General features: G+C 39.7%; 1 protein-coding gene across 7 annotated transcripts in view; it reads left to right on the forward strand.

Annotated features, from left to right (window-relative positions):
* LOC124165865 (myocyte-specific enhancer factor 2) overlaps window positions 1–26,099 on the forward strand; it is a 261,927-nt gene extending 235,828 nt beyond the window's left edge. For 6 of the 7 annotated variants that reach the window (XM_046543395.1, XM_046543393.1, XM_046543394.1 and 3 more), the window contains 8 exons: window positions 13,534–13,773; window positions 14,980–15,183; window positions 16,452–16,610; window positions 16,737–16,890; window positions 17,304–17,515; window positions 19,495–19,760; window positions 21,755–22,044; window positions 24,841–26,099. In XM_046543395.1, the coding sequence (XP_046399351.1) occupies window positions 13,720–13,773; window positions 14,980–15,183; window positions 16,452–16,610; window positions 16,737–16,890; window positions 17,304–17,515; window positions 19,495–19,760; window positions 21,755–22,044; window positions 24,841–24,938 (1,437 nt within the window). In that variant the 5' untranslated portion in view covers window positions 13,534–13,719 and the 3' untranslated portion in view covers window positions 24,939–26,099. The remainder of the gene's footprint in view (window positions 1–13,533; window positions 13,774–14,979; window positions 15,184–16,451; window positions 16,611–16,736; window positions 16,891–17,303; window positions 17,516–19,494; window positions 19,761–21,754; window positions 22,045–24,840) is intronic. The other variant, XM_046543400.1, reaches the window with a different exon arrangement.
* Window positions 26,100–26,845: the final 746 nt, after the last annotated feature.

Genomic DNA, 26,845 nt, shown 5'->3' on the forward strand with positions numbered 1-26,845 from the left:
CCACGTAAGATGACGCATCGCTACGTCACTATCAGTCATTATTTGTATTTCCTGGTGATTTTTGCTTAAAAGTAAGCGTCAAAATTATGTAATCATCTTGAAATTTAATTAAATAGACGGTCCCCTCGGTATTTGCCTCCTTCTCAAGCAAGAAAAGTAAACTCCCAAGTAAATTAAGAGGTAAAATTTTCGAATTTGAAATAGTAGAGGAAAATTTTGACTAGGATCTACTTTGTAAACCCCGTTAATTTCAAGATGATGGCTTAAATATTAAAAAAAAATAATACCTAAAGTTATTAAAATTAAAAATAACTTTGTGCTTTCACATTAATATTATTCACAAATTTACGACCATGGTTTCAACGTTAGACGTCATCATCAGGTATTTTATCACATCAGGTATGACTTCATCGTCATCATCACCTGATGATGACGTCTAACGTCTAAGGTGATGATGACGATGAAGTCATACCTGATGTGATAAAATACCTGATGATGACGTCTAACGTTGAAACCATGGTCGTAAATTTGTGAATAAATATTAATGTGAAAGCACAAAGTTCTTTTTAATTTTAATAATGAATCGCTTTCACCAAGTTACGCCTCAAACAATCAATAACACCTAAAGATAAAGGACAGGTGCAGCAGAGGTTATGATTATTACTACTACATTATTATTACTTCTAATCATGTTTTAAGTATAAGTCCTCTTTAAATTTCGGTGGTCGTCCTTCACCCTATGTTCACGGAGGGCTCGCTCCCCTAGTGGTGGCGCCCGAGGTATTGGCGCGGAGTTTGCCGCTCCTTCCCCCCCTGCCTCTTCTCCTACCTCTCTCTCCTTGCCGTGCACTCCCGTTATCGTCCCCTTGACGGAGTCCTCGACTCTGATTCTACGGGAAACCTTGCACGGAAAGGAGTTGGACGCGATATTGGAACTGGAGTGAAGAATGTGGAGGCTCGCGATAGTCCCACCCCACGTAGTCGTGGCGGAAGGGGTACGGAGGGCGCATAGATCGCTTCTTTTGTTCCCTCCCACCTCGCCTTCCGTGCATCTCCGCGTCCTCCCCTTTCCACTCGAAACGCCACCGAGTGCGTGAGGTCCTCGGTGGAAATTTTATTCCCAAGGACGCGGGCTGGTTCATGTTTTCATGGGAATGGTGAGGTTGGTTTTCACGAGTGCAATGGGGTGTTCCGTTCGCTCGTGGTCGAAATCTTTGTTCCATCTATCCTGATGTAGCTGGGTAGGGTAATATACTGACTGATACATAATAAAGAACTTCGCGAATCCCTAAAAATGCGCAAGTGGCGGTTTTGAATGGATGTCTATTAAACTCCGCAGGGTATGGGTTTTGTGTTAACACTTGAAGTAAAAGTTAACTGATTTTCATTTTTCCTGGTGAATTACACGGAAGACAAGTCGTCTTCCGAAACGTTGGCGTATACGACTGAGTTAAGCTGGTTGAGAACCCGAGAATAATTAATCAAAAGTTAACCGTTTTATTTTTCACATTATTTTTAATACCAAACGCTTCCGATTTCGACACCCCCGTTTTATTTCCAAGGGTACTCTGACGGTCTCACGTTCCAACTAAAGTGTGAAAAGTACATCGGTTAAGTTTTCGTGTATCATGTCATCTTTTTACAAAGTATCGCTTGACTCGGTCCAATGTATGCGATAATACTCATTTTAGCATGTTGTTTCGTATGGGCATTCCAGTATAATTTTGTGATACAAAACCAATATTTTTACACAAATAAAAACACCATAATAGTAGAAGCACATAGTAAATACAGGTTTTTAAATAGATGTATTTTAATATAAAAAATTTGTTATTTTTTAAAAGAATTTTGTGTAATAGGTACATAGATACGGGAAGGCATCATGTTTGAAATGCATATATATGTATGTGGTCTCATGATATTATTTTTACTAATTACGTATTAAGATGCCGTCTATTGTGCCATATCACGATGCCTTGCCGACTGAAATCTCGATTTCCTGCACATGCTCCTGTGGCTTTATACTATTCCTTCTTGCTGGTGGTCAGCGCGGGTTGCTTGCTTCAAGGTAAATCGACTTTCGCCTAGGGTCGCCCCATGCTTAAGATCATCAATATATTTCAATATGATCATTATCTTCTAAATTTATTTATTTCCTACCAAAATTCTAATTCTCGCTCCTCATCTTCTTTGTTTAAAAGCATCCGTTAATAAGTATCCAGTCGACTAACACGGAATTTTATCGAGAATGTTAATTTTTGGCGAATCTCTACCTGGCTGTAACTGGCTCGCAAAGCTCCCTGCAGACCAATTGGAAATAACGTTTTATTCATTTTCGCATAGGACTTGTCAGTCTAACATTGATCCTGTTAAAAAAAAGTCTTAAATTAAAGCATGAAGAGGAAGTAGTTATTGCTATTGAGGACCAGACTTTGCTAAAAAAGTTAGTTTAATAAGTTCATATTTTCATTAATTAACTTGTATCAGGTTTTTTCCCGTAACTTTCCTGACTATGAGGAGCTATTTCATGCATCTGGGCGTTGTTACACCTTTTGTACGAGAGCCGTTTTTTTTTCAACCTCCGATGGGTCATGATCAGAAGACAAAGTGATCGATTAAAAATTATTTCATTGCTAAATTTTGAGCACACTTGTGGTGTCCTTTCGACATAATCGCATCGGCGATTGAGGAATTTGTCGTGTCTGTGGACAAGCTTGACTATACCTTCTTCATGGAATGTTGCCGCCAATGACTTCAAATGAATTATGCCTTTGTCCTGAAGCTCATCCCCCTTTTGAAACGCGTGCCATCTAGCCACATCTTCATTTCAGCGTAAAGATGGAAGTACCCCGGCACTAGGTCGGCATTGCGCGGCTGGTGATCGAAAATGTCCCATTGAAATTGCTCAAGGAGCAGTTGGGCTACATGAGCGCTGAGATGACGGGCGATGTCATGGATCGGACTACTTTCAGAAGTCAGCGTGTCTCTTATTTTGTTTTGAATAGGAATGGGCGTAATGTTTCACACTTTAGCCACATTGCATTTAAGAAAAATTCTATTTTATTGGTCAAGACGTGTCACTGCTGAAGCCTTTCGGCGAGTTTTCTGGCTGTCTATCCGAGGTGCACACTTGGCGGGAGAATCAATTGAGGCAGTGTAGTTAATGGGATTGCTACGAACCTTAAAATAAAAACTTACGGTCAGAAATTACTTGAGCGTGTGGTGCGGAGGACGCGCAATTGCCCTGCGCAATACCCGCCTGTCGCTGGTATGGTGTTTTTGCTGAGCTATCGCAGGTTGAAAAAAAAACCTCTTTCGTACGTCTGGGTCAATGATTGCCAATTCTGCCGGATCATATTTCGGAAGTGGATCGCAGGAAGGAACCGGTCATTCGTCACCCGCCGACCGATGGCGTCAATCGCTTCCTCCTCGGCTAACTCTCTCGGAGAGGCAAAGCGGTGAAAGACCGGGACGCGTTGCCGGGAAGTGTTTCTCTGGGGGGAGGGGGGCGGGGCGGGCTCCTAGTGGAACAGTGCTCGGATTCCTCTCAAGCGGGAGAAATTTTTGGAAAGAGAAGACCCTCCCCCTCCCCTCGCTATGCCAACCGTTTCTTATTATACCTTCTCTCCCACTCCATTCAGCGCGTCGAAGCCTACACGACCTTCACCGAGCCGTGTGAAAATCCGCAGTTACCCGGGCAACCGCCTCCAGACGTCTTTAAGTTTTATGCCCCTTCGCTTCCTTCGCCGTCTTCTATCTTTTCCCCTCGCTATTGTCCTTGTGTCCCCTATCCTAGCTCCCTCTTCCCTTCTCGGCATCTCAGCGTAAATGTAAACAAGAGTGATTTTCGCCCTCTGCGCATGCGACCAAGGTTTCTGTGGCAAAACCTGAGAGCGCATGATTGGCTGATTTCAATGATAGCGTTCGACTAATTAATGTTGTTAATTTCGATTGGAAATTTTGTTTACATATTATTTAATACTCGCGACTACTACTCAATAGTTTTTGTAATAGGTCTTTTCTAACTTTTTCCATCTCCCATGTCAAATAATAATGTTGCATTTTAGGTTTCAATTTGTTATTGCGCAGCCACCTTTGGCGCTCTTGTATGTTGGTATTTACAGCGTATGCAATGTGTACGAGCTCGGTACATCCTATAAACTGTATGGCACTAAATTTTCGTGCACAGGGTTTGCATGAGAATATAAATCTCGGGAATGAAAATTAGCGTTTTATAAAGATAAGTTGCAGTTCCTATACATGTATTTGTCTTTTTTTGTCGTTTTAACCACCATTCTAGCTGCGTGGATTTCATATTCCATTCCGATTCCCGATTCGCTCTGTTCCGCGTCTTCCACCTCTCTTTCCTTCTGTTTTCTCAGACCATAACTAAGGCATTCTTTTTTCCGTCCGCTCCAGGTTAAGTAACCAATCCTGCTCTGAGGATTAAAAATCGTAATTTCCTTACCTTAGGAGTGCTATCTTTCTCACATTGTTATTATTCTCCTTCACATATTAAATCATATTGGGCATTCTCCGTTCAAACATAAGTAAAGCCTTATCATCGGCAACTGACGCTGCCCTCTCCTTAGATCCATAAATAGTAACTTGTCTTCATTTACGTTTCAATATTTCAAATTCTCCGTCTTAGCATTTGCCCCATTGTTTCGTATTTTTCCTCGTAGCTCTATCGAAGGACTGGAGCTGAATAGGTTGCAGCCGAGGTTAGTTTCGGCTTGAAATTGGAGGTGTGACAACTCTCGGAGCGCACCATGTAATATATCTAATGCCTTTGAGAGAGGTTTATGCATGCATGCATAAACCTCTCTCAAAGGCATTTAAGCATGAAGGTGCTGGATAAGGGACCCAGCTACTGTTGCACGCCCTAAGTTCAGAGGTGTAGGTTTGAACTATGTGCGTGCTACGATTATTGCTATGGAGGTTCAAGGAAATTTGACGCGTTGGATGATCCTCGGTGGAATATAGACCTTCAGGTCGTGTGGATGAACTTTCATTCCCCACCGTCCCCTTCGATGATTTTGTTTCCTGCAATAACGGTTTTGATTATGGCCTTTCGTTCATATATTGTTGATCGTAATTCATGGCATTCATGCTCTCTTGGTTGGTCTCAATTATAATTTTAATGAAGTTGAGCGTGGCTGTTGCTATCGAATGCAGTGTTATTAGACTACTGGCATGTATTGCATATTCCATATTGCAGTTCCATTTGTTCACTTTTGCATTGGAATATTGTATTTATCTTTAATGGTATTCTGATTTCTATAATTTATATCTGATTTTAAAACTATTTTCATTTATTTTCTCTCCTCGATATGTTTGGAAGTTCATGGAAGTATACCTACGGCAAATTACCCCCTCTTCCATCCATCGGTATGTAATCAATAGGAAAGTTGTGATGAATTTTTATGAGTACGTTTATGTGTACGAGTACGAGTGTATATGAGTAGGTATAATTTCTTAGTTAAATTTCATCCACTTATTGCATCGTTATTACGTCCATCATAGTTTTCCAGTCTCATCATCGAGAAAATTTCGAAGCCAAAATTTCGAATGGATTTTAATCGATTTTTTTAACCTTCATTTCAGTACAGACGAGCTCTAGAGACGTAGCTAGGATTTTTCCGCCTGCTTATGCTGTTGTTAGATTTGGCTGTGAATAAATAAAGTCGCGTCACAAAATAGGTATGGATTTTATCGCATATTGATTCCTTCGTTAAAAAATGAATGGGATTAATTTATTTTTTAAGTCGGTATGTACACAGAAGAAAAATAATACATATCAAGTCTACTTAAGCCGAAAGAATTTAGGAGTTTACTTGAAAGGAACTCTAAACTTATCGTAATTAACGTGATTACGAAATACGTGAACTTTAAACTTAAAGTTATTCATGCGTAAGGTAATTCTTCACCCGAGGGAATATGCTCTTTGCCCCTCAGAGCTCAGAGATTTCTTTTATAAAAATATTTTAATGTGACAAATTTTGTGGCTAATATTAGGGCAGAACCAAAGCTCTTTAAAATGTATGTCTATTATTGTTATTATTATAAAATACATGCATTAAGTATAATCCATTTTACTTAATTTGGATTAATATTGCTTACAGACGAGTGTAAAGGCCGTTTTACACGGGGCATGTCATTGCGCAGGTTACCACTGAAAACATTCGTGGAAATTGCGGGAATACGAGCTCGGAACTAGAGCGGATTCCGCGCATTCTCGCATGTGTTCTAGCAATTCACCGCTTTACTTGACGCATTTTTGATTGCGCCTTTGTACATACGTCCGATTGCGCAATGACGTTCCCGTGTTAAACGGTCTTATGGATTAATAAAATATCCCTCAGAAAGCCTTAAAACTCGTCATTTTCAACCATTTATGTATCTGGGGGAGGGCCCCCGGACCTTCCGCTTACCCTGGCGGGTGGGTGTTCCATACCCCCGGTGTTCGTTGCGCCCCCCCCATTCCCCCTGAGCCTTAATTCCTAGCCGTGCCCCTGCGCGTAAATGCCTCCTACTCGTAATAGTGCAGCTTCCGATTCATATTTCAAGGTGATCACTTATCCTGGCATCGCCTCACACAACGTCACACTCGTTAATATTTCCTTTTCCCGCCATCGAGACTCTTGCATTATTTCTGGGGTCGCCTTTTCAAGACCGTCCCACATCCCCAGACCCGCGGACGAGAAAACAACAAGAATAAGGCGGAGCGTTTCCCCGGGTTTTTTCGCCTCTTTCTCGCCCTGAGAGGATCCGTAAAACTCTCTCCCACCCACGAATGTCTCTTTCTCAACCCCTCCGTCGACGTCGTCGTATTCTCAATAAATAATAGAGCGGAGTTACATGATCCCGCATCGGATTTCTTGGGAAAACGTCGCCGGCTTATTTCCTGCGTGGGATCTCTTCTTTCTCCCCATACGACACCGCGGCCGCCCACTCTTACCACTCCAGAGGTGGATGAAGTAGTCTGAGAAAGCAACTGGACTCTGGTTCGGCCACTTTTTTAAGCATATTTATTCAATTGCGATAAACAGTTACAGTTTTATAAGGGACAAGTTTTAGTTACAAGCTCTGTAATTCTTTCCGACTTTTTTTTTTTAATTCCCCGAGTTCAACGCACGAAAATGTACATTATGGTTTGTATTGTAGCCTAAATTTCAAGCTACAGTATTTTTTTAATTATTATTGAATGCATTTTCCGTGAAATTCCCTGATTAAGCAATATTATATTATTTTTGGATATTTTTCAGTGTTCACACGAAGTAATTTACGTAGGTTTGCTGACAGAAGTTGATAGACATGGCATGTATTAATGTCAGAAAAAAATCGTTGATTTCTATTTAAACGTGAATGTTACAAGTCGGGGAAAACAGGAAAATTTTAGGGAATTGGATGACCGTCAGAGATAAATTTGATGACGGCGAAGGTCGATTAATTGGCCTGTGGTAGACGATCCCATCTATACGGGGTGACAGATTTCTGATCAGTTTTCCTTCGTATATGTGGTGATCTAAAGTTATATGTTGAGAATCCTCAACTTTAATCTGTACTACAAATATTCGCCGCTGTCAATGTGCTTTCGCAAAATTAGAAAAAATTCCCGTTTTCGAATGTCTGGGAATTTCTTCTCCACAGTCTCTGCAACAATGATGTGATGTGAAATTCTTGAAACTCGTGAGCATTGCCTAAAATGTAATCTCTACCGGTAACTCGGTTATTCATCTCCGTCGCCACCCCCGAACCCCAGTGGGGGCGGAACGGGGGCAGCGAGGCAGGCCTCCCGCTGTCCTCCCACTCGTCTGCTAGCCACCGCTCACCGGGCAAAGGGAAGAGCGCGCGGCCAGGTACGGTGGCCGGAGTCCTCCACGTCCCTCCCCCTTCACGTCTTCACCCACTGTTCTCGATGCCATGCCCCCTTAAACCCCCCAACTCCTACCGGGGGGGGGGGGGAGAAGGAGACGGGAGGGGGCATCGTCAGGGGTGGTTTGAGGGTTTTTTGGGGGAAGGGAGAAGTGGGGTGGTTCAAGGGTGGTTGCGCGCGCCCTTGCGAGTCGCTATGGTAACTAGCGGCGAGCCGGGGGCGGTGGGGTGGCAGGTGAGAGGGGTGGACAAAGATAAGGGTGAAAGGGAAGGGAAGGCCTTCCCTCCCGCCGCCCCCCTTTACGTGGTAGAGAGGGCCGTGCGATGTGGGCGAAATCGATTGGTGGGTCGATCGATTTCGAGGAGAAAGAGTCGGAAGGATCCTCGTGGGCGATGAAGTGGGGGTGGGGGTTGAAGGGGGAGGATTTTGTGGTGCAGAAGAGGAGTCCTCCTTCGCCCCCCACCTCCCCCAATATGATGTTGATGGGTGAGGGTTGTAGAAGTGCAGTATGTCACCCTGCGATGGATTGCTATATCGAATAAACTTGGATTTATCGCTCAATATCGATTTATATCGATTGCCAATGATTATGCTGTTCAGAAAAAAATTTTTAACTGGGATTTATGTCGCATAGAATCTATGTTTAATCGACTAGGTATGGTAGTCAATATTTCGGCGTATCGAAAAGCTTATAAGTCGAAGTGGACGCCTAACCCAGTCGACTAAATTATGCTCGAATTGGTCGTGTGAACAGAAACTGCGAAGAGAATAGTACCCCGATAGTGCTCCATACATAGGAGCAGCAATATCGAATAAACTTGGATCCTATGTTTATTCTACTGGGTGTAATAGTCGATATTTCGATGTGTCGCGCAGCTGGCTTGAGCATGGTTAACTAGTTGAAGTGGACTGCTAAACCAATCGACTGTTATGCTCGATAGAATAGTGCCCTAATAGTGCTTCTCCGTTACTGTTCACGCGTACGAGTTAAGTATGCCAGCCGACTGCTATAGCAGTCAACTTGGAAGTGTGTACGAGGCCTTAGTGTGTGGTAGGCGTTTGAAGTTTAGAGAGTGCGGAAGGCTGCGCTCTATTTTTCATACTGAATCCCAGTCAGCGTAAGGTTGTTAAGGGAAAGCATCACTCTTGCCGGAACGGGCTTTTTTCGTAATGAATGTCTTGTTCGTATATTAAGTCTCTCCATTTTAAAAACTTAAACGGCTTATTGAGCAAACCCCTTGTAAACATTTGCCTGTGTCTCAGTTTCGAACATTTTACCTCGTTATTTTCTCAAATCAATTTTTGTTTTGTTTTAGGCACGTGTATATATTGACAAGGTTCTACTGTATATACCCTGGATTTTTCCAGATGATAGTATAACTAAAAAGTAAAAATGCGTCTCGAAAAATAAATACGAAAATGATTATCTCTCATCAACTCATGAAATATTTCGAGTGATTCGTGGTTGGGTGATGGACTGTTCTGATATATTTGGTGTCGTCAGTGCGTCGTTTTTTTCGCTTGTAGTATATTGATCGTACAACTGTTGGAATATATATTCTTTTTCTTCTGCATCTGACTATAATACTAACTTATGAAGTACCAATTACATTTTATTGCCGCGTCTGTACCCACAGCAAAGGTGAGAGCTCGGTTTGATATGGTATTTAGTTTTCAGGCATTATGGAAATAAAATAAGAGAGTAAGGTAGTACTAGGTGATGGATAGGAAGTGCTACGATAAGCAGCGTCTGTTGACAGCTATAAACTCTTGGGCTGGTTTTGCAACGCCTGGTTAGCGTTAACCGTAACTTGATACAGTCGTAACCTTGACTTGGAGAATGGTTTAATGGTTACAGTAAAGTAGTTAAGCGTAATAGTCAATTTGACTAATGACCTTAAATGGAAGACTTCAGTTTCTGTTTTAATGCAACGTAAACTTATGAAACTGGCCCTTTTAGTTTTTCGGGAGGGTACCGTTCCCCCTATTAGATATATGCCTACGCCCATGGTTGCATACTGAATAGTGTGCATTCAAGTGCCGTTATAGCACGCGACCAACGGTCCGGGGCCCGCGAGGAGCGCACTTCACGCCCGCCTCCCATGTGACAGGAACATGCCGCAGGTTGGGATTGACCGGTGCTCGGCGTAGCGTCATCCCGTGGAGGGCCGGGGTGGATGATGGCGCAAGGGAAAGGCGCCATGTGGCCCATTCCACCTGTCCAGCCCAAACCCCTTTTAAAGAATAAACGCACCCCATTTCGGCCCGCATGCGTGTGTTTTGCGTCCCGTCAGACTGCCGCTGACACGCACAACAGGTATTTTTCTCTCTCACTCCCGTCTTCCTCTCCACCTCTCGTCGCAGACAACAATGGTGTTTTGGCCGTCGTGCGTTCACCCCTGCCTCATCAACTAGCTATAAAGGGTCAATCTTACGTGAAAGGGATTTTAGGGATTCATCGGAGGGATTCCGCTGGGGGGGGGGGGGGAGGGGGAACCGCCGTGTATCGGCGCGGATTGTGCCTCTCCGCGGCCCGTCGGTGTGGATCGGCGTTGTGTTGTCAAGAGCACTGAGCCCCGTCTTGGTTGCAATCGCGGTTTCTCCCTTGTCTCCAGCTGACCGTGCGAGTGGCACCTTCCCCTAATCCGCGTCATCTGGTTCCGGCGGGCTCTCCTATTGTCGCCTCCTAGTCCACCCTTTTCCAGGCCGCCGCGGGTCACCCCTTCCCCCGTGGGTAACGGGAAGGTTTTTGGGGTTAAATGAGGCCGCCAATGCCCGGGTAATTCGAACGTGGTGGGCGCGCGCACCGCGGAATTGTGCACCAGATTAGAGCCAGTGTTGTAGCGATAATCTATTGTCTCCTCCCGAAAGTGAAGCTTTAGCTTGCCCAACCGCATGCACAGTTAGCTGAAAATATTTGTTACCCGTCAATTAAACATTTTGGGGGGGAGAGAAAGTTTTTTTTTAATGATAAAACCGTGAGTTACTAAGTGCCCGTTACTAAGTTACTCTTCTGGGCGGTGCTTGTATGGAACTGTTTCATAGCGATACGATAGATTTTCTTTCTCATTGACTGCTGTCCTTGCAGGTTTCTAATGTATTAAACCTTCGGGTATTCGCGAGTTATGTCGGATATCCAATCACCATCTTTAAAATCATTATTATTTGATTTTCCATAGCTCTGCTATTTGCTTCTATTTTTTATGTATTGCTAGTTGTAAGTATCATAGTGGAGTGGTGGCTGAGAGGTTAGAGTAGTCGGTTAGTGACGAAGATTCGGTTGAGTCCACTTCAGACATCCTTGGTTAAAACACCGCACATGTAGCACGCTTTAAAATTTCAGAGTAGGTACAATTTTTCGAATGTTATTCTTAATTATATGAAGTTGAAAGAACAAAATTTGTTTTTTCTACAGAAATTTTTGTTGGATATTCCTACCAAGTTTTTTTCCTTTCATCTAGAATGTTCAAAGTCTCCACCAAGTCAAACCTGAAGTCATCAATTTTTTAATAGAAGCTTTCCATAGTTCTCACAGTCTATATTCTGTTAGGTACTTCATCAGATACAGGAATAATCCTGTAAATATTTTGTCCCTGCTTCTTTCCCGAATCCAATTTCCTCGTAGAAAAGATGTTTAGTCTTTCTTAATGAAGTTGATTTTTCTTAGAATATTCAGCTCTAATTTACTGTGAACAAATAATTGTTAAGTTCGTCCGGCCTAAGCCTCTTGCGTCGTATGCCGCGTGTCCTGGTATTCTCTGAGGTTTTTTTTTAAAGTAATACAGTAAAACTCGCTTATGAAGAATTTCAGGGGACCATCGCTCTATTTTGTTATAAACGGGATTTCGTTATATCTATAATGAAGGATTTTCCATCTACATTACAGGATTTTAGGGTAATATTCCGTAAATCGTCTTTATTTGACTTACACATCCGTAACTATAAACTATCGTCCCACCCTTTCCATCTAACGGCGGTAAAGGAAAGGATTTTAAGGTCAACAGTAGAGCTACGTGGTGATAGCCATACGAGAGAACCACTGATGATATGGTAAGGAGTGGTTTAGTGGCTAACATTTCCGTAATAACTTTATGAAAGAGGAAATAATTCCCCAAGTGACCAAAGAAAAGTTCGTAATAGCGGGGATTTCGTATCATCTGTACTCGTTAAATGCGGGGAAATTAACATTAGCGATCATAGGAAAGTCCAAGGGACTGAGAGCTCACTTCATTGTAGGCGTGATTTCGTTACATACGTGATCGTTGTGAGTTTTAATCTATATCTTCATAGTTGGGAATCGCGATGCAGTTTCAGCACTAGAATGGTCGCACGAAGTCATACCGTTTGCCCCAAAATTTCTCAAAATCGGCTAATGCCGAATGCTTCCGGCTTACCCGAGGTCGAACCCGTTAATCCCCCCGGGAACATTGAAAAATGGGGACAAGACCTGCGAGGAGGAATTGGTTCCTCCCGCATACCACTATTCACTCTAGCCTCAGGGTGTGAAATGCGTCTTGTCACCATCGCCGTCCCGGTTGCTGTTGGTTTGAGAATCCCGTGCGTGCTTGTTCCACTTTCCAACTCTTCCATTATTCAATCAGATAGTGTGCACCCCGTCTCCAACCACTCGTTGACATAGCGATTGGCATCGTGGTGATATGACCTTCTGCCTTCTGCATTTTCATGAGAGCAAGATGATTCGGTCACCGAATAGTTCCATGCTTGAATCAATCCGTAGGTCATTTCCTGTGTATAATATTGCAGCTCATTTAGCGTTTGCGTATTTTATATTTGGAAACGCGATAGGAAAAGAAACTTGACCATGTTTTTTTTTCCATATCATGACATTCTGATGTTGGAATGAAACCGATTGTCACTTTTTTCCTTCTTTGGCGATTCTGGTGGATCAGGTATGCTGGAAGGCGCAGCCTCTGTTTAGATTTTTTAGGAACCGGACCAAAACAACTTATAGTAGCCCATTCCTTGAGTAGTGAAAAACTCAAGAATGCGAGACTCGAACTTGCGATCCCACAATTAACCAGCGAGTTCCCCCGCCATTAGGGTCGGCAAAACCTCGAAGGTGACGTCAAATGTTGAAATAAGTCGCCGTTTGGTTTTCGGGTATCGTTTTATCTAAAATTTCGCTGTTAACAACGTGCAAAATTTTAACCTTAATCAAAAACGGAGGAGTAATAGGAGTTTTAAGGACGCTCTTTTTAAATTTTCAACTCCGTAGTTACCTTAAGTTAAGTTGTTATGAACGAGGCTCTAGCATTTCTTCAACCAAGCGGATGGAACTAGACTGCCTTAACCCTTTTAAGTCATAATGGACATGACTTTTACAGGATTTTAACCTATCAATGTGCTTACTTGTCCATAATTAAGGATCTAGACCATATAATTTACTGCGCAAAAACAGAGCCAAACTTTTTTGCAAAGTTTTCATGACTCCATAATTCCGGTTAAATAGCAAAAAAAAATTTATCAACGTTGAGAAAAAAATATCTGACTGAAAAGTGTACCCGCCCGTGCTTCTTGGAAGCTGGAAGGCGTTGAAAATGATGTGAAGGCTCTGCGGTCTGTTGCCAAATAACAAATGGACTCGACTTCTTCGACAATGGTGTTCTTGACGAGATATGTCTCTCTCTTTGCAGATCGGCTGCTCACACATCTGATGACCTCGATGCGCTGAGTGCCTCTGCCGCCGCCCTAGTCTCCGTTTCCGGCCACCCCCCGACGCCGACGCCGCCGCCGCACCCCCCACCGAGACACACCGGCCGACCCGCTTCCGCTACGGGTGACGCACTGCACCTCGACGCCGCTGCGAAGGCACCGCGACCATGGGGCGCAAGAAAATCCAGATCTCCCGCATCACGGACGAAAGGAACCGACAGGTGAGTCCGGATGTTCCCATCTCGTCCGCGGAGGTTTTCCTGCGCGCGTCTTCCTTCTGGTTTTATTTTTCTGCCCGATCCCTTCCTCTTGCGACGCAGCTTACAACCCTATCTGGTTCCCTGCTATGATTAGCGCACCATTGCCGAGAGTCGGGGATGGTAAGGGTTCTTAAGGCTCAATTAAAATAAAATAGCTAAAGAAGAACACCGAACCCAGTTTGATGTGCACTTATTGTTATTCTAACCCGAATGAATGTTTATTTAGTTTTAAACAAAACACCGTGCATACCAACAATTCAAAAACGACCATTATAAAATACTAACTTGATGAAACTACAAAATAATAAAACCAAAAAGATTTTTAAAAATGGTGTAGTTAGGACACCGTTATGGTATTTTGGGCGTTCACTACTTGGTTGGACTTCCTAGATGGTAGATTGAATGGTGGGAGGGATGGTGGGGGAATGCCGGCATTACTGTCGTCTATGAAGATGCTTATCCTGTAAACTTCTGCACTCAATCCAGTGTGAGGGAACTTCATCAAATGCCCTAGCACTTCAACCTTTTGGCTTCGGTATGGTTTTACTCAATGGGGTTGTTCACTCAGACCCGAAATTGCATTTCTTTTCGATAATTCGGTGGATGGTTGGGAAAGATAGCATTATAAATCTGTCATTCAACAAATCTCTCACAATTCAGAAACAAAAATTGCCTAAACAAAAACCTAAATCCATCCCTGTCAAGTTGTTGATAGTGAAAAATACTTGAATTTTAAATTTGGGTGAATGTAGTAATTTTCATCGTAATCTTCATTGTGGTGGGAATAAGATACATTGTAACATTAGCTGTATTGTATGTGACTATATATTCGTGGAAGAATTTTGCATGGCTGTTACAATGAATTTAAGTGCTCTTGAGAAAAAACAACGGAATTCTATCTAATTTAATTATTGAATTCACTGTAAGCTCTTCGAAGCTCAGAGTTGAAGTATGCCATAGTTTTTGTCATAACCATTTTACCAGAAGCTGCATATTGTACTATAAGTTGTCAATCTTTAGATTTTTCATCTTTTTATTTTAGGGTGCATATCCATGATGGTTATCTGACTGAATAAGTCTTCATTCCCAACTCCTCCAGATTTTTTTTTTCCTAACTCTGTTTCATATTCCTTTTTATTTTAATAATCTAATTTCAATTTTTTCCAGGTGACGTTCAACAAGCGCAAGTTCGGAGTGATGAAAAAGGCATACGAACTTAGCGTGTTGTGTGACTGTGAGATTGCGCTCATCATCTTCAGTAGCAGTAACAAACTGTATCAGTATGCGTCCACGGACATGGACAAGGTTCTGCTCAAATACACTGAGTACAACGAGCCCCATGAATCCCTCACGAACAAAAATATTATAGAGGTGAGTCTGATCCTAAAACTACTTATTTACATATCTTGAGGTATTTATATATCTCATCTCTGTGAAACAACTCCTTTGGGATTAGTTTTAAAATGGAATTCTGTTATTGACAGCACATATTTACTAACTTTATTCTGGAAGCTTGTTTGATGGTATATTCATTGTCCCCAAAGTTTGACATTGATTGAGGAGTTAATGATTACATTGTTTTTTACATCACTGTTTTGGTTTCATTTAGATTTCCTGTGAAAAATATCCATTATTTTTTTGTATTATTGTGGCTGGTATCCAAGTATTTTGTATTGAATTTTCAAAACTCTCTGCGTTTCTCATCATGGATTATTTTGGTGAAAAAATATGTCGCAACAAAACTATTCAAAATGCCCCATGATTATTATTTTTATATTGATTTTTTTCACTATGTAATGTGCCTCTTAAAATTTTTCAATGCATTCATACTTAGTTTTGTGGTATTTATATATTGTCTCATTAAGGTAATTTTATTTCATGTCTTTAACATAGAAAAAGTTTTTTTAATCGCTGCCACATTTTCAAAGAAAGCTATTGTTATACTAAAATGTGTTAAAAATATATTTTTATCTATCCTTGTGGGAGGGACCTTCCCAGTTATTATCACTCAATCACCTAGTGATTCAATAGAGATTGATCTGGATAGGCAGGGGTAGAGCTCACCCAGTAGTAAGACACCACAAGTACTTTCATGCATCAAGGTTGAGGGTCTAGTTGCTTATCCTTAGTCTTATCAACCTGAATGTACATATCTTGTTTGGGGATGTCCAAAGCATCATCTGGTATTTGAACCCATGACCTTCCGATCAGTACTTGCGTGCTCGATATCTTAAGCCACCACTCTCCTCTTGGTTATAATACCAAAAAAATAATATTGTACATGCTCCATATTTTATTGACAAATGTTGAAAAGAATCTTTGCATTTATGAGCAAACGTAAACTTTTTATGGCATAAAAATCTCCCCATTATCCGTCTAATCTCTCTGTTAAGTCTAAACTTGTTCTCTGTTAGGCCTACTTAAGTTACTATTCAATTTGTACTGAATTTAGGTAATTATTGCATTTAAAGATTCAGTATGGCATCTCATCAGCCGTCATTTTAAATTATAAATGATACTGTACTTTATTTCTTTATTTAATGGCAAAAACTTCACGAAGGCCATTACATCGGTTTAAAATGTGGTTAGATATGTTAGATGATTCAATATTTTTTATGATTGAAAAAACTATTTTTCAGGCATTGAACAAGAAGGAGCACAAAAATGGTACATGCAGTCCAGAGAGTCCAGAACCAGATTCGGAATACCAACTTACTCCACGAACAGAGGCCAAGTACAGTAAAATTGATGAGGAATTTCAAATGATGATGCAACGCAATCAGCTGAATGGCAGCAGAGTAAGATTTTGATGTCTTATGAATGTACTCACTAACACATATCCGTGTTGTTTGATGTGATATCAAATCTGAATGAAATCTTAAGGGTCGTACCATTATTACATATTTTATTTCTATTTATTTTAGGTGCCAATGACCCAATCGAATTACTCCTTACCTGTTAGTGTACCGGTGAATAGCTATGGTGACTCTTCGTCTGGAATGCTTCAGCAAACTGGAAGTCCTCAAATGCCGCATACTAGTGTCAGTCCAAGGCCCTCATCTTCTGAAACGGATACAGGTATTGTAGATTCTGATTCAGAATAGTATGCTATCACCTGACTTCTTTGCTTACTCCTGTGCATAATGGTGAAGGGGAGTGGAGGAGTTGGCTATCTCGAATTTACACATATTTGTGTCAAATAACCATTCATATTGATGAAAAAAAATTTTTAAGCTATTCAAATTTAGTCTAAAATTTGTAATGTTAATTTTTGTTTTCGTGAGAGATTCCTTGATATTGCATCATACTTGATAGGGATTCCAAATTTCCCATCTGGAAACCGTGAAAATTTTTTTTCAGTGCAGGAAGTTCATGTTGACCAAATATGTGAGGTTTCATTAAAAAATGTAAGCTACACTGTAAGTCCATTAGAGGTAACTTGATCTCTTTGTTATTTTTATGATGAAATAATTGTTTTCTACCTCCCACAGTGTACACGTCTGGTGGAATATTAGAGATAAGCAATGGTTACCCTAACTCTACGTCCCCCCTCGGAGGGGGTGGTTCAAATTCTCCTGGTCCAAGTCCTGGTGGGAGTGGTAGTTTATCTGGCAAAGGAATGTTGAAGCAAGGCACATCACCAGGCCGATCAAGTCTGCGAGTTGTTATACCTGCACCTCAGGGTGCAATGTCCGGGGATGATGTAAGTATTTAAAACTTGTTGTACAAAATCCTTATACTCTGCTCTTCAGGGTTAAGAGGCTTGATCTATTCTGGCATTTATGCGAAATCTCCTGTCTCTCATTTAATCATTGGAGCTCTTGTTGCTATAGTAAATGGTGTATATATTTATTTCCTTTCCCTACTGATTTCTGCACCTGAATTAATGTGATATTTTATTTATTTTAAATATCTATGAATATACGTTAGGAATTTTTTATTTCGAAAGATTCATTGTATATTATTTGAGTTAATGGAGATTGAAATTTGTTTATGGATAAACAATCTGAAATCTTGTCATAGTGATGTTCACGTAAACCAAAATACAGTTTATTTGCGCTTGGATGGGTGATATTTAAACTCTGATTAGGGATACTCCGAGCTGGGCACTTTGCCTCAGACCCCTGCGAGCCCCTAAGGGATCCCATAAATCTTCCTCAGAATCTAAGAAGGTATGAGTGAGGTCAGGTGGTAAACTTCAAATAACATGCAATGTCAGACTTCCTAATGTCTGAGTTAATCTTCTTGTCAACACCAGGGTTTACCCATAGTGTGATCGTTTACACCCTCCATAAGGTTCTTGATTATTTAACTTGCTTGCTTTTAGCAGTGCCATTAACCAGTTAAGCCCCTTAACTGTGAATTATCCTATCTTGTTCTAAGGCCATGGTCTTCATGAACATGGTCTGTGAGAATGCATTAAGGGTTTTTCCTCCTTATTCAAACTTTAATTCCATAATCAGCTACAGTTTTTGCCTTCTGCTTTTGCTTACCATTTTCTTTGTGTAAGATTCCTCTTATGTATAATTCTTACTGCTTTACATGCTGTCATTACACCTTTACTTATGCTTTTGTCTTTTTGGCTTTTCTGCCTACATATAGAATGAACTGGCAAATGTGGGCATTTTGATGTGTGCTCCAATTTTTCTCCTTTTGCTTCAATTCATAAACTATACAGTTCGTTTTATTATTGATGAAAATTAATGACGTATATTCGTTTCTATTCACCTCTTGAACCTGGCATGAAATCAGTGAAGTTTTTATTTGAACTGATTTTTTGTGTGATGGTACGGAAAGATTTACTTGATTCTACATGTTGATTTGTTATAAATTCCATCAGGAAATGCCGTGTACAGTTGTGTTGTAGCATCCTAATGGATGAATGATGTTTCTATTTTTCTAAGATGCTGGTGTTTTTATTAAAAATGTAATTTCAAACAAATAAACCTATGACAGTTAAGTTTTTATCAGCTGTTAAATTTAAATGATTTGTAACCTAATTTTAAGTACATATTCATCGGGTGAGGGAATAATTTATTTCCTTGAGAAGACCTTATTCTCTATATTTCCGGATATATATGCATAATGTCTTATTTTGCACATAATTAGCATTCTTTCTTGGCATTGTGGTCACAAATGAATTCTTCTTCCCATTTTAATCATTTGTATCTTCTTCATGTGTCAATTGTTTCAAATACTCTTTCTAATATATTGGTGCATTAATTCCTTTATTTTGGAGGGGAAAAACTTTCCTTGTATTATTATAATCCTCCAATAAAATTCATATTGCAAAATAGAATGAATGTTCCTTTCAAATAAGTAAAGCAATGGGAAGCAGCTATCATGGCATGCCTGCACTTTTGTGATTATTATTAAGGTAGCACCTTTATGTAAACATTACATGGCATTAGATGGTCAGTGGTTATTCGATCATTAAATCATATGTATTATTTTTTAAGGGCAATGTATACATTTTTAATTTTCATGACTCCAGGATGTTTTTGTTGAGTTGCCATAATAATACATCCTGGAATTGATATACTCTGCCAAAGTTCCTACATTTCTTATGGGACTTAACTCTAAAAGTGAGTTTTATAAGTGGTATGCTCTCTGGAGATACTGACCCTTCTGGGGCAAAGCAACTCGGTTGTGGCTTTCTTTACTGTGATACTTATTTAGTAGGGTTTGGGTATATTTCAGGGTGTTTCTGCACGTAGTCCTTCATCCTTAAGCACTCCTGTTGTGGCACTCCAAACTACGCCTTCATCCCTCCCTGGCCTGGGCTCTCCATATCCAACCTCTCTTACCGTCGTACCTGGCGGACCTTTTGGGGCTCCACAAGACTTTTCCTCTCCTCCCCCCGTTGCTGAGATGGGGCTGGCCAGTCTTGGTTCCCTCCATAACTGGAGTTCTCCTAGCTCTCTGGCGTCTGCATTGGCACATTCTGGGTTAGTTGCTGTGTATAGAAAAGATGTTACATTATCCTCACTAGGAAGTAACCTATCATGTTTAATTTTAGATTTGAGAGAAAATATTACTCTGCATAGCATTTAAAATAATTTACGATATTTTTTTGATTTATGGTCATCATTGTAAAGAGAATGTTACACATAGATTCATTTTTTTCTACCTCTATTTGCTGTATACATCTGCAGCTATTTTCATCCTTTTTGTCATTTAGCTTGTTACTCAATGTATCTTTGTAAATTTTCTGTCACAAATACATTTATAATTTACTGTAATATGACTTTAAAAAAGGCATTCATTAATTTTGGCACGATGGTGAAAATATTCATGTCACCAATGAAATCATTTAGTGCATTATTAGGATTTTTAATTTATTCACTAATGAATTGTTAAAATATTATTACAAGTTTACTCTCCCTGCTTTTTGTATACTTTCTGGATTTGGCGTTGTCAAATTTATATTGAATTCAGTCCTCTATAAAATTTTACATATAACTGCTGTAGAAATGAGTTATGAATATTTTTTTTAATTAGTACAACTACTAATAAACAAATTTTCATTCTTAATAACATTTTTTAACCGTTGTGATATTTTGTGATCAAATTTTCTGTATGTTTTTCAAAGTCGCATCTCCCACAGATCTGTAATGCTCAGCATATTTTTTATCTGAATGTGATGCACTCTGCCTATTTGATGACAAATATGTATTGATAGAATTCAGTGATTTAGGCTTTTGAATTCTTTTATTCTGTATTATTGGGTTAAATTTGATTTCATTTTATTATTTATAATATTTTTATGGTTTACTATATACATATTGCATATGAACTGCATCTTTTTTAGCTTATTTTACTCATATTTCGATGGCTGTTCATGCATTTTACTTATTGTTTCTGAAAATCGTAGTATAAATTGCTACATTTCGGTGTCATGAAGGTAATGGCAGAGTTAAGTATTCTGAGTAATTCATTTTTACCCTCCAAAAACTGGTAGTTCAATTGAGAAAAAAATGAGAATGTTTTATGGCCTCATAGCGGAAATTTTCCACCCATCAACTAGAAATATTCACTTTTGTTGCAATCTTGGCTTTTTTATGTTGGACTAAACTTTATTAAATCAATTTTTAAGTAATCCAGAGTCATGAAGCACTGACTGACAGTACAAAATTTCAGATTTCATCATTATTAAGTGTTTTCATTAAGTACTGTGGGAATTATGTTCCAGTGTCATTACTCTGATATTTTATTTGCTTCTGCTGCTAAAAAAGTTGAAACTGATTTTATGGCATGCAAAAATCAAGAAGGAAATGTCTCAAACATAGTATGTTATAATTCGCGTATTTTATATAGGTGGCAACTTTTATCAAGTTGGTGGTTTCCGGCAATACTTTGTTTAATTTCCTGAAAATTTTGACTGAAAAACTTAATCTTTGTTTTTCCACAGAATTTTTATTAAAACACAAACATGATTTTAATGGTTAATGCCACATCTTCTGGTGTTCGGCGTGCCGATATATCGGCGTTTGCCGCTCGGCTGAAAAGTGCGGCACGCCAATATATCGGCTTTTACGTTATTGTTGTTAAATTTGAGGACATTGAAATAAAGAAACTTATATATCAGTGAACGGGTAAAAATGTTGTGATTATTGTCCAATTTAATCTCATTAATTAAAAAAAAAACGCTTAAAAGATATCTAAAAAATTAACAATATAATGTTTATTTTTCCTAGTTGCTACATTTTATTAAAATGCCCTCCGCATTTTTCGGCTGTACCCCGGGAAGAAGGATAGCACTAAAAGGGTTAATTGTTGAAACCTTGGTCGTGTTTTAATGAATACTCTGTGGAAATTTGTGCTTTCTCTTTGATCAGGAACTTTTTTATCGTTTACTTATTTATGTCCACGCATGCTATCTGTAAGCCTCGAGCTTGATGTGTATTCTAATTTCTTACGTTTGTTTTCTCCTCTTGAGCAGCGGCCTGCCTCACGGCCACCCTCACTCACATCACCACTCTCACCACCATCCGCACCATCACCTGTCCGTGTCCGGCGGAGGAGGAGGGAGTGAAGGAAGTCCCCCTCCACACCACGTGCAGCCCTCCTCGTCCCCCTTACCGATGAGAATCAAGAGTGAACCAATCTCGCCACCGAGGGATGTTGGGGGTCTTGTCGTCAGCACTGCCTCGTCTAGTGGAATGGGGGGAGGTGGAGGGCTGAGTCATTTGCCTCGACCCAGCTCTACCGGCCACCTTACGCCCACACCTGGTGAGTACTGTCAGAAAATTTCATCCTTCCGTAATTTTTTTAAACCCACTTCTGCCCAACGTAGCCATATGGCTAGATAGTACCATTCTGAGCATATGAGGCTCTTGAAGAAAACCCGCACTCCTTTTTGCATTCAAATTTTTACAAATATATTTTTTTAAGCTTGCAATAACTTAATCCACTCATTAGTTTATTCTTAAAGCTGGTCGAAAGAAACCCTCTGACCGTGAGAGGTAGGTGAGAAACGGAAATTTAATGCGGATGCCTATTCTCTGTAAATTATATGTAAGTATCATAAAAGTAAAAATGAAACAGCATTGTGTTGATTATTTCAACTTTCTTTCATCCATAAATGTGCTTGCCCTGAAGATTAACCTTTCTATTAAGGTCACATTAGAAATTGACCAACGTTATTTTTTGACCTCGTTACCACTCTTTGTAGCTTTATATGGCTACGAGTCATTCTGAAGAAACATGTTGATGTATCACCAGAATTATAGTTGGCCATACTTACAGTCATACTGAGAAACAGCTTCAGATTCAAGTGTCCAATATACGCGATTAAATTACGTGCAAATGTATAAAAACAAGCATATTTGTTTCATTTTCTCAAAAGAAGAATGCATCATGACGCTATCGAGGGTTGATATTTTCCTGAATAGAGTACGTCTTCGATTTACTTACAAGATGCGTTCCTTGAGACCTTGCTCTGGAGTTGATAAACCTATATTAGGCATCGAGGAGTGTTGATATCCTGCAGAATGCAACAATGCATCACAATTGCACATTAACTCACGATTTTGAGGAACTGATCTAGCTGGGCGTGCGATGCAGCCGGAGCCGAAAAAAATCGCTGTCTGCAGTAAGGAAGAACTGGCGAAAGGCTTAACACTTCCTGACTTCACACTGGATTCAATGATTCTTTGTTCAGATTATGTCCAGTGTGGGAGTTCCTATATGCCACACTATGTCGCATCAACCTACTCGAAAGGTGCCAAATTTGAAATTTCAGGCACGTTTGAATTTTTTGAATATTTGCATCTCTGAAAGTTTGTAAATTGAATGTGTGTACGAAGAGGACTAACTGTATGTCCAATTTACGAGTGGCAATGAGTGGTTCATCATGATTCTATAGGAATAAAGCTTATTATATGATGTTGCGTGGATAATTAAGTATTTCCTACTTAAGAAAGAACCATAATATCTTGGGCTCTTGGGCACAGTACACGATAGGAACTTAAACGTAGCACAATGATTATAACGTAGTGTAGTGTATATCCAATCAAATGCCGTTGCTTATTCATGAAACTTCATAATAAAGTTCATTTTGTAACCACCAGGATCGTGACTGAGATTTGTAATTTCGTAATGACGAAAATTTGGTAATAACGTTTCTTTTACTATAGATTGGGTAGGCCTTTTCGTCAGGACCAACGATTTGCTTTGTAATAAGGAGAACTTCATGATAAGTTTATTCGTATTAACGAGTCTACTATACAGTATGAAACCTTCCCGTTTTTTTCCCATTTGTCACTAAATATGTGTGACTCTCTAAATATATCCCATGGTACTTCCTTATGGCCAGGCTATGCCTATTTCATAAATTAACTGGAGTGCACATAGCCCTGAGCATCCATCACAAGGCTCTTATTAAGTTTGGAAGAGCTAGCCATGCCATTATGTCGTGCACCCTCTTGAGGGATGATAGGGAAAGAGTTATTGTATGCAGCAAATGGTTGTTATACTCTCTCCTCCCAGAAATTAATTCTCTCCTTCTGATTGGAACTGGGAACTCTTAAATGAAAAAGTTCTTCTTTCATGCATGTGAATGTGAGGGCAGCAGCTTTTTATTTCATAACAGAAATTAAAGGAACCAGTGTTCCCAATTCTTCTATTAATCTTCACCACTGAGTTTTTGCTATTTCTGGGATGTACGTTTTTGTGAAGAAAAAACTAGTGCACTGTTTGGCTATTAACTTCACTGGTGATTATCGTGTACTATGGTGTTTTCTTCCTTGATTAATTTTCCTTTTTCTTCCTTTGTTTTTGTCAAAGCTATTCCATAGGTTATTTTCTTTTGCATACATGCATTGGTAATATGCCCAAATATTGAATGATGTCCAATTATTCATTGGTACAATATTACATAAATGAAACAAAAGTACCCAAAGAATGTTTGCAAAATTTATGACATAAGTAGTATTTAAGGACAAAAAGAGGAATCAATTGTCATATTGCGTGGCTATCATTTTCAATCGAGTGATATTAAAAGATAGGCTAGATGGGATTTGGTTTCATTTACCTACATTTTTATATTTCCATGATGTGGTTTTTGTTTCTATTCAAATTTAATATGGAGTTGTAGGATATGCAGCAGTATAAAAACAAGATGGTATTCATGTCTTGAATACCTTGGAAACCAGGAATCTGGCTTCTTGATGTTTAAATTTTTGATGAATGGACTATGTCTTTCTGTATAAAAATGATATGAAAATGTTCTGATGAAATTGCTGCATTTATTTAATATTCTTCCATATTTTCAAAAATTGTGAATTGTCATCAGAAAGGCAGAACAGCCACATCTCACATGTTTACTAAATCTGCATTGCATACACGTTTAACATATGTGATCTGTCCATTAAGCGTGTTATAGAGACATTTTAGTAAGTAAGTGGTTCATGTTTATCAAACTATTATACTCATATATCTTTACATTATTGTGTAATTCTTTATTATGTTGGGTGTTTGGGACATCTTGGTCAATTATGTTTTTTTTTAAATCATTTCTCTGAGCAGGCGATCAGGGAGGAGGTGACCCTCGTCATGCCTCGGAATACGACGGTGGGGGTCCGTTACACAAGAGATCTCGTCTGACGGAAGGATGGGCCACATAGTGAGATGGGATAATTTTCCTATGGTGGAAACTGAACTTTGCCGGGTGGGGTGCAACTGGAATGGCCACAGACTGTGTCCTTGCAGCACTCGTGCATAAGTGTGCACCTTGTGTTCCAGTATCCCTCTTGTTAGAAGTAAGGGAGGCATTTTATTAGTGATGCGGCGGTGTCAAAGATGTACACCTATAGTAACTTTCTCCCCTTCTATTCACATCAAGATGTCAAGATGAATGCCCCACTCAGGAACATTTGTTTTTAAGATGGTTTTTACACACGTAAAGTTGTGTGAAGTATCCATGAAGACAGTTTTTGGTGAATGGATAGATTCGAAAAAAAAAGTCAATGAAATGTGATACATGTTTGATATCACCTATAAGGTTTTAAAAAAAAAACATAGTGCCTCGAACTCTGCTACACATTTTCTGTGGAGGAAAAAGAAACAGTTTTTGTCAGATTCCCGCCGTTTGCACCCATTTAACATCGCGTGGAAATTTAGATGGAAATTTTTGGGAATAAGCTCCTAGTTATTTTTGTTATTGAGAACTGGTCACATCATGCTTGAAAGAATTCATCGAGGAGTGTGAGTCTACTTATTGGTGCTTCGGTGGTCATTGTGGGTAGCAGGAGAACCGTCCACCCCTTGGCATTGTGAACTCATCTACTGTATGTGGTGTTCAAGGACAGCCGTGTGTCGTGGAGTTTGGCCGTCTCATCTATGTGACGTCAATAAATAATAGTGTGTCTTTGACAGCCAGTACACGTAAATGTACATTGTAGGATGTTTACTAATCCATTGTATGATTTGGAGTTTGTGAAGTCATTACATTTTATCTTTGGTTGGGTGTTATCTAGGTCAGTCTGTTTGATTGAAATTTTCTACATTAGCTTTGATAAGATAAAAAATTCTTAGTTTTGCAGTTTTGAATCATGTTCAGTTTGTGGCTGAATTACCTTTGTTTGATATTTTGTGTAGGCAGATGAGGAGAGGTAATTCACAAGGAGTCAAGCTATCCTACTTGTGCATCAGGACTCAGTGATAGAAACTATGTTGCTCATGTGCTTCTGGTTGCTTTTGCTAAGAAAAACTGTGTACTTAACTCTGATTTGTTTTTTTTCTGTTCACTGTTGTAAATGAAGTACTTGTATTTTTGTTTTGTGTAACATATGCTTTTTTCTGAGGTGCTTATCGTTCCCATCCTTCTGAGAAGAAAGGAATTCTGTCATATACTCTCCCCCGTTTCTGATCTCGGAGGAGAAAGTACCAAAGTGTGGATAGTTCACCTCGACAAGTAGTGATCAGTCAGTCCTTCAGAGTCTGAAATGTTGTTTTGTAGATACTATATAAAAATATATATATACATATACTTATATATTCACAAAAGATATAGTATACAGAAAGAGAGAGAAAACTATCTTAATTACTTTTGAATTGATATAAAAAGAAAGAAAAAATGTTAACACTTTTGTACTCCCTTTGTGTGCAAAATGCTGCATGTGGTCACTCAGTAGTATTTATCACCAGAGGAAGATCTATTTTGATAAAGAGTGAAATTAAGTACATTCCCCCTTTTCTTGTATTCACAGTCCCCCATCAGTCCATCCTGGAAATCTTTCACTGGCTTGTATTGTTGTTGATGTTAATGCATGGCTGTGGCTTGAGAGGTGGGCCCACGTTTGTTGTTCTGTCTGCCCTATCTCCCACTGCATGTCAACCCATTTCCCTTGGCAGTGGGTTAGCTAGGACGAGATGGGCCCACTCTTTTGTGTTGATGACCTTGTCTGGTCAAAAGTTTTAATGGTGACCGGTGTGTGGTGTTGGTGATATATAACCCTGAAAAGCTTTATAAACTTTTGAATTATACCTGTTCCCAACCCTTTCCTCTTACTTCCACACCTCACCAAAACAT

Source organism: Ischnura elegans, chromosome 9, assembly GCF_921293095.1.
Source record: "Ischnura elegans chromosome 9, ioIscEleg1.1, whole genome shotgun sequence".
NCBI classification, from domain to species: domain Eukaryota; kingdom Metazoa; phylum Arthropoda; class Insecta; order Odonata; family Coenagrionidae; genus Ischnura; species Ischnura elegans.